Genomic DNA, 9,131 nt, shown 5'->3' with positions numbered 1-9,131 from the left:
TATATTTATTTAAAATAACTCAAAATTAATTTCTGTTCACATCAGATGATTCAATGCAACTACCATTGTAGGCAGAGTTCTTTCAGCTATTGCATTTGAACATTTAAAATTAAATCGTCTTAGTACGAGTAGAATAAAAATTATAACCAGTGTTGTCAAGTATTTTGAATATCTTAAAACTAGTAGCAGTACTTGGTACTTAAATACTATTTAAATTCTGAATTTTGACCAGGCATTCGTAAGGTAATTTTACATTTTAACAGTATTTCAGTATTTTAACAATACTGAAAATAGTACAAGGCAAAGATTCACTAAAAGATGAGGTTTGGACTGCTAGCTAGCTTTGATTGACACATTTAACTTTATTTAATCCACTCTTTTAGGCAAAGATTCACTAAAAGATGAGGTTTGGACTGCTAGCTAGCTTTGATTGACACATTTAACTTTATTTAATCCACTCTTTCGAAGAGTTTACGTAAGATAGATGTTACATGGTTGAGTTACTCTCAACGCGAGAACCAAAATAACACAACAGCATATCTAACCTAACAAAATCGAAACGTATATAATAACACACTACGGACGTCAATCAAAGTAGAGATCAATGTCTATTGGACAATAGCTGAAAAGTGGGTGGAGTTTAGAAGATGTGTTATCTGATGCCAGACATCATTACATATATGTAATACATAAGACATAGTATAATTACATACATTCGTATTTCACACACATAAATATAATATACACATACATGCATAAAATGTAATGATTCAGTCATAGATTAATCCGTTAATAACTATAAAACTCATCAACACATGCAATATATACAAAACAATTTTATACAATATTATACCTACATACTATATACAATATTTATACATACACACGCATGCATACTACAGATTAATACACACATATAGATACACTAATACAAACATTCATACATACGAGATACATTCAACGATAATAGAATCACAGCGTTAGCGTTACCAGTATTTTACGGATATGACAGTTTATGACGCCAGCCACCGATTAAATTCTATCAACATTTTAATTTTCAATTATAGTTATTAATAACGATTATATTATAAAACAAGTTGATTTTATAACAAAATTACATTAAAAAATTTTTTTTAAGTTTTTTGCAAAATGTGTCTTGAGGAAATTGAAAAAGTTTAAATAGATGTAGAAATGCTAATAGATGCAACAGCATGTGGTGTTATGTATGTGTGTATCAAGTTAGCAGAACACGCATCTAAGAATATAATTAAGATTTTAAATGAACTTAATTGATCTTAAATGAAACAGTAATTTAGGGTGAGAAAAAAAATAAATATAAAATTAATTTGAAAAACATAACATAAAAATATTGTAATAAATTTGTCAATTTTTTGGCTAATTATTATCCAGATAAACATTTCTACAAGCCATGGAATCATCGTGCTTATTCTCTAAGAGCAAATTCACAAGCTACTTAGATAACGCTAATATAAGCAACACCGATATAAACAACACCATTTATAATGACATCAACACAAACAACAACATCAACAATTACAATAACATCAACAACGACAACGTCAACGTCAACAAATTCGACCCAAACATACTTACCAGTTACAATCTTTGGCAGAACTATGCGACGACAAAACTACCATACAACTGGTGGGCGATAAGCCAACAACAACAACAACATCAGCAGCAACAACAACAAACAACTCGGTCTTACTGTGACCAACAACAACAACAACATCAGCGACAACAACAACAAATTCCAACAACAACAAAACCAACACCAACAACTTGCTTCTCAAGTTGTAAGATCCCCACATACAATCCTCCACCATCATCGTATGTGCCAATATATTTTTCATTTCATCTTGCTTTCTTTATAAAATTGTTAGCATAAAAAAACTTTTATTTATCTACTTTACCTTCTTTGTTATTTTAATGTAATAATTCTACAAAACAATATACATACGTGATGCATGTGTGTTTGTGTAAACATGTGTAATGTGCGTGCGTGTACATGTCTGTGTGCGCGTGTGTACGTGTGTACGAGGCATAACAACGGACATTAAATAAACTGAACAACATGAATAAAAAGGTTTTCCAGTTACGAAACAAGAAGAAAAAACGCAACAAGAGAGTCAACCAGCACCTTAAAAAACTGGTTGAATGAACACATCAGGAACCCCTACCCAAGCAAAGGGGAGAAGATAATGCTGGCCATTATCACAAAGATGACCCTGACACAGGTCTCTAGTGCAATTTTTGCTTTCGTGCTGGTTTTACTTGTTACAGTGTTGTTTTGTTTTATTTGACTGCGAGGTGATGTATAAAAATGTCAAATAAAACAAATACAGACTTCAGTTTTCTTTTATTATTTTATTCTTTTTATAATTTTCTCTTTCCCTCTCTCTCTCTCTCTCTCTCTCTCTTTTGTTTTGTTTTACTCAACCTCTTTTTCTTCTCTCTTACTCTCTCTTTCTCTCCTCAACTTTTGATATGGTACGATGATGTATTTCCTCAAATAAGTTGCTCTTAAACGCGTACGTACACCGATAATTTATTTGAAATTTATTCAAAAACCCTCCCGACAAGGTATCCACGTGGTTCGCGAACGCACGCAGGCGATTGAAGAAGGAGAAGAAAGTCTACTGGCTTCCCAGAAACAGAGCCAACAACAACAACAACAACAACGGCAATAACAACAACAACAACAACAACGGCAATAACAACAACAACAACAACAACAGCAATGACAACAACGACGGTGATGATGACGGCGATGATGATGACAATAACGACAAAAATGATGATAGAGCTGGGGCGAATGGTGATAGAAATGTTAACGATGACGACAACGATGAAGAGGTCTATGGTGGAAATGCTGATCGAAGCAATGAAAAAATTTACAATGATGAAGATAACTTTGCCTGCTGTCATCACTGCAGTAGCAGCAATGATGATGATGATGAAAGTGATGATGATGATAACGACGACAACAACAACAATTCAAATATCAACAATAATTCAAGCAGCAACAACATTTTAAACACTCTTACAACAACTACAAAAAATGCCAGTATCAAAGACTTTTCCCTGCAAATAAGTTACATAAATGATGGCAGCCATATTTCAAATAACATTAACCCCCATAACAATACCATTACAAGCAATAACATCAACTACAGTAACAACTTCAATGGCAACAACAATAACATTAGCACAGACGCTGATGATGCCAGAAATATCAACTCCATATCAGATGATGACATCAGTGCAAATCAACCATGTTACAACAACAAAATTGATAGCATTAATTTCAATCCCCACACATCTAACCTAACTTCTGATAAAAAAGATAGCGATGATAAATGTGATGATAGTGATGATGACGACGACGATGATGATGCCGATGACAAAAATTCAAATAATAAAAGTTAGTTTACATTTTAAATATATTTTAATAAATTGTTTTATATTTCTTTCAGTTCTATTATTAGTTTTTCTCCTTCTCTCTCTCTCTTTCTCTCTCTTTCTTTCTCTCTCTTACTCGCTCACCCTCGTTTTTTATATCAATAAATATAACTTATTTGTCTCTACGTTGTTTTAATAACAAAAAATTTTATTAATGATTACAATAATAATAACAACATCAACAACAATAAAATAATAATAATAAAACGCCGGAAACACTTAAGTCCGGATCGGCGCCATCTTGCAGGGATGGGCTGAAATTTAGTATTTTTTTATTCACTTCTTTATCTGGCGATCAGTGTGTGCGATAGATTATTTATTTCGTCATATACTATCAGAATCTGAAGCCTGCAGGTTAATCAAGCAACCAACCAATCGAGTCAATTGAAAATGTAATGAAATACTTGAACAACGTACTTGCTTTGTATGCGTTTAAGTATATTTAACAGTATATAACTATAGAATTGCATGTCAACATAGGAAATTGATCGTTTTTAATCTTTATTGTAATTGTTAATAAACTTATGTGAGATTGTATTTGTATGGAAACTTTGTAAACGTAATTATATTTGTAACTGTAAATGTATGAAAATTTTGTTAGCAGGCTTATATGTTTGTAAGTAAATTTAAGTAACGGCAAAAGTATGTAAACCGAGTTAAAGTGATCAGATAGTGTTGGTGTCTGCTAACTGTATTTTGTTCAATCGGTGATGTGTGTGATTATCGATTGTTGGTTCGAACACGTCTCCACGATGTCTGATGATCAGAGCTAACAAACAATAACGAGCCATGTTACAAATGCTTGCATACAATAAAAATATAACTCCAGACATTCAATTATTGTTTGTGGTTTGTATTGTGTGTGCCTTGTGTGTGCGTGCGTGTTTGGGTGTCTTCTGTGTATATGTGCGTGTGTGTGTGTGGTGTGTGCGTGTGTATGTTTTTGTTTTTAGGTTTTATACCAATTATTTTTAAAAAGTTGTAATGGCATGCTTATTTACTGAAAGTTGAAAAATTAAATTTGAGAGTAATCATTTAGTAAAGAAACAGGTAATTGTAAGAAACTGCACGTTTTTTTCATATAAAAAAGTGCCAATATCAATAATTTATTTCTTTTTTAAGGTTGAATTATACAAAATATAACTTTGATCGAGTGTTAAAACCGCTTAGTGAACGGAAAATATAGTGAAATCTAAATCTTTTGTATATGAAATCGAAGTTTCCAAGATGTCTTTTACAACAAAGTGTCAAGTCAAGAGTTTACCGTGTTTTTTGAAATATTAGACATAATTTTCTAGTGAAAATTGTGAAAAATGTTTACAGACAAATTGATTAATATTTAGGATAACAACTGCGTTCTTTATATTTTGTTTCATTGATTTTATTTCAAATTTTTCAGACGTTACGGTAAATGGAATGATTTATTGGCAAAATTTAATTTTGCAATTAATGCACATACAATCGATATTGATGAATGTATAAAATAACTATTTTTTTCAAGAACAACGCCCAGATGAATGTTCATCTTCCCATTCATCATCAGCATCAACGAAATATTTCTTGAAAAACAAACCTGATTACAATTTATCTTACAACTACTTCTACGCTAACAACTTCAGCGCGCCAAACAACATCAATGGCAACATCAACTACGTTGACATCAAGCTCTTAACAGCTGACATCAACAGCAGAATTTTCAGTAAACTAACGCCCTCGTCAAATGACAGTAGTTCAAAAGATAACATCAATACGTGCGACATTTCGACATCAATTTACAACAGCTCAACATTATCTTCTTGTAAATATAATGGTCTCACACGCAACAATGTTAACAATATCAAAACCCGTAACACTGTCAACGGTAACATTAATGAAGCGCACATGAATAACAGCAATAACATTAACAACAACTACTACAACAACAACAACCGTTTCATTATAGATGGAACCAAAAACATCAACAACAACATCACTAACACTGATGACATTAACAGTTATGACGTGAACAATTTATCGTACGGTGCAAATAACAACAACAACATTAACTATAGCATCAACAACACAGATTACAACAACAAAAATATTTTTTTGCAGTCTGTATCGACGACCTTTGATAATTTGAAGCCAAAAATTTGGTCCTTGGCTCAGGTAGCAGAGAATGAACAACAAGAACATTTTTTGGGAAATGAATTTGCGACAAGGGAGCTACTATCTTTGCCATATCACCAACTAAACTACCAGCAACCAAACTACTTGCAGCAACAGCCGCAGCAACATCAGCAGCAGCAGCAACAACCACAAATACTAAACAATCATTTTTATTATAATGAAAACCGGTATTCGGCAAATAACGAACACAACTCGCCAATCGAAATAGACAACAAAAACCTTAACTCAACAGCCGAAGTTGAAAATAACATCAACAATATTGACAACAACATTAGTAATAATGGCAACAAAATCAACAACATTAGAGACATCTTTCTTAACAACAACTTCATCCAGACTTTGGCAAACAACAACACTAGCATTGGCCAAGCCGACATCAACAACAACAACAACATTTCAAAAAACAACATTAACGAAGATGATGACGATGACGACGACGATGATAAAATAATTGACGAGAACGCGAATGAAGACAACGATAATGATGGTGAATATGATAATGATGACATCAACTCATCCTGGTCACCGTCATTTTCATCTTCATCATCGTCACTCTCCTCAGCCACATGCTCTGACAAAATGGACCCAAAATTTTTTTAATCTTTCTGCGCGTCTATGTATATTTACTGATACTTTATTTCCAGTTTTTCATTAAAAGCATACACCTTTCAATATATTCATTTACTTACCTGAGTGTACTCTGCTTCTCCCAACCTAAAACATCCGTTCTAAAATTAATCGCTCTTAAAGTGTTTCATTAATTTTTTTCATCAAAACAAACTACATTTTATTAAGTCACGTTTTTGATGTGTCATTTTGGATAAACATGTTGGCGGTAGAAAAAGAAGAAACTCATATAGAATACGTAGAACAGATTATATAATGAAATACAAATTTATATAGAAATGATATAAATCAAATACGATAAGGCAAACATACACACACACGCACAATAATGCTGACAAGTTTCAGTTGAATTTATTAAAATTGTTAAGTTAAGAAACACACACATCACATAAATATCACAGTTATGAGTGTACGTGTGCGTGCGTGTGCGTGTGTGTGCGTGTGCGTGTGTGTGCAAGTATATTTCAAACGGAAATGTCGGTGACACACCTTCATGTAAGGAGTAAAAGTGCACCCCAGGCGTTCCATGTTTGTCCAGGCAGGTACCATTCATGAGTGTGTGTGTGCGTGTGTTTGCGTGTGTGTGTGTGTGTGTGTGTGTGTGTGTGCGTGTGAGCGTTTGTGTGTGTCCCTATGTGTGTATATATATGTGTGTGTGTCTGGTTGTGTGTGTCGCGCGCGCGTGTGTCTGGTTGTGTACATGTGAGTGTGTTTATGTGTTTGTATGAGTGTGTGAATATGAGTTTTGCAGGTACATTTTTACGAGTGTTCTTAATATATGTGTACATGTTTGTATGCGTGGACGAAGTTGTGTATTTTTGAACGTTTGATGGATTATTAATAGATGGACTAACTACCTATTCATGTGCCTATGTTTATACACTTGCTTCTCTCCAATGTGCAAACCAATAATGAAATATGTAGATGATTGATTGTAGGATGCATTTGAAAAGAAAATAAAAATAGGATAAAATGCCATTAAGTTTGTAAATTTAAAAGTTGAAAAGAAGATGACGACGATGATGATAATGATAACGAAGATGACGATGATGAAGACGATGGTGATGAGGATGACATGATGACGATAATAAGAATGTTAATGAGTGAATCTTAGCGTTTATTTACTTGTGAAATCATTAAAATAATTGCGAGGTAATGGTGCATATAAATCAAATTTGTCTTTAAAACAAATGGAAAAAAGTTATAAAAAAAACAGAATTTGTAATTTTTCATAATAATTTATTACATTTAATACATAGGAAAAATGTAAGTTATTGTTGTCAATTTAGAGTTTCAAGAATATAAGTAAAATGCATAGTCACAAATTCACAAAAATTTGCGTATCTCGATAATATATATCTCGTAAAAAAAGACAAACCATGTACTGTAGAAGTAGTCGATCAGATAGAAAACAATGATGCTGACAGCACAAATTTGCCATAAATAACCAAGAACAAACAAGAAACACAAAATAATTTTGCATCTTCACGTGACCAATTGACTTCCGGTAGATCAGCATCTTGCCTCACGCAGGCTAGCAATTTGTCGTCTGCTTGTAATTGCGCTCGCTAGCTCCAAAATAGACAGTTTCATTCCTTCTCTCTCTCTCTTTCTTTCTCTCTTTTTTCTCCTCCTCTCTTTTTTTCTTTCTTATTAATTCATTCCATTTCTTTTTTTATCTTCTTTCTGTCTTTAGATTAATGAAAAATTGCTTTTTATTTTGCATTTGCTGTTGTGAAAGATGTATGTTAAGTGTTGTTTTGCTCTAACTGCTGATGTTGTTGACTTTGTGTTATTGTTGTTAGGTGTTATTGCTGTTGTTAGGTGTTGTTGTTGGGGTGTTGTGTTAGTAGCTTTTTGTTGTAAATTATATTTTTTACATCAGTTTTTTCAGTTTTAAAAAATTTACAGGTGCTAACTCAAAAAAATATTTCCAAAGAAAATATAAACATACTTTGTTCTTTTTTAACTTTTCTTTGTAACAAACACTCAACTTAAAAACTTATCCCACTCGGAACATCATCGTTAAATTTTGCGAAAATTCCAAATAAAAGCATAACTCATTGAAATTAAACTGAAATGAATTAAAATATTTAAACATATATTTACTGAAAATTAACGTTCGTAGTAATTAGAATGGAAAAAGAAAATTTTTAAAAAATCATTCGACCTCGCATCACGTTCCCCACTTGGCTTGCTCCATCGCGGTTAAGTATGACGCGTGAATGAAAGGAATCACAATCAATATAGATATTTGATAGCCCTGAACTTGTTATTAACAACACACACACAACACACAAACACACACACACATCTAACACTTTCTTTTTCCCACATTCACACACACCCGCACACACACACATGCACACACACAGACGTACACTCACAAACACAAAACTGTACACACCTTTCTACAAATTATATAATGAAAATTTATATACAAACTCCCACATACACTTTCATTATTAATTTTTTATTTCATTTGTTATACTACGTTATTGCACTGAACGCATAAGTGTGGTTTACAAAATTCACATGAACCACACACACATTAAAAAATACGCCAAAAACCACATAAATTGACACAGAGACACAACCATAAGCACACACAAACACACTTACACATGGAGACACACGGAGACACACGGATACATATTCCCAACTGCACCCAGAAGAATGGGATAATGCAAAATCATTGTAGCATCTAATTACGATGACTGCTCTAGGCTTGGTACGTACCGATGGATGGATGGATGGATGAATGGATGATTGGTTGGATGGATGGATGGATGGATGGATGGATGGATGGATGGATGGATGGATGGATGGATGGATGGATGGATGGATGGATG

General features: G+C 33.1%; 1 protein-coding gene across 1 annotated transcript; it reads left to right on the top strand.

Moving 5' to 3' along the window:
• Positions 1 to 2,126: 2,126 nt before the first annotated feature.
• Positions 2,127 to 2,679, top strand: HELRODRAFT_153627 (hypothetical protein; the record flags this gene model as incomplete). Its single annotated transcript, XM_009032368.1, has 2 exons — positions 2,127 to 2,258; positions 2,605 to 2,679. Coding segments are annotated over 2 exons (207 nt in total), but the record flags the coding sequence as incomplete, so codon positions are not given.
• Positions 2,680 to 9,131: the final 6,452 nt, after the last annotated feature.

This window comes from Helobdella robusta (assembly GCF_000326865.2).
Source record: "Helobdella robusta unplaced genomic scaffold HELROscaffold_8, whole genome shotgun sequence".
In the NCBI taxonomy this organism is placed as follows: Eukaryota; Metazoa; Annelida; class Clitellata; order Rhynchobdellida; family Glossiphoniidae; genus Helobdella; species Helobdella robusta.
Note: the sequence above shows the minus strand (reverse complement) of the source record. Positions and strands in the feature narration are given on the sequence as shown.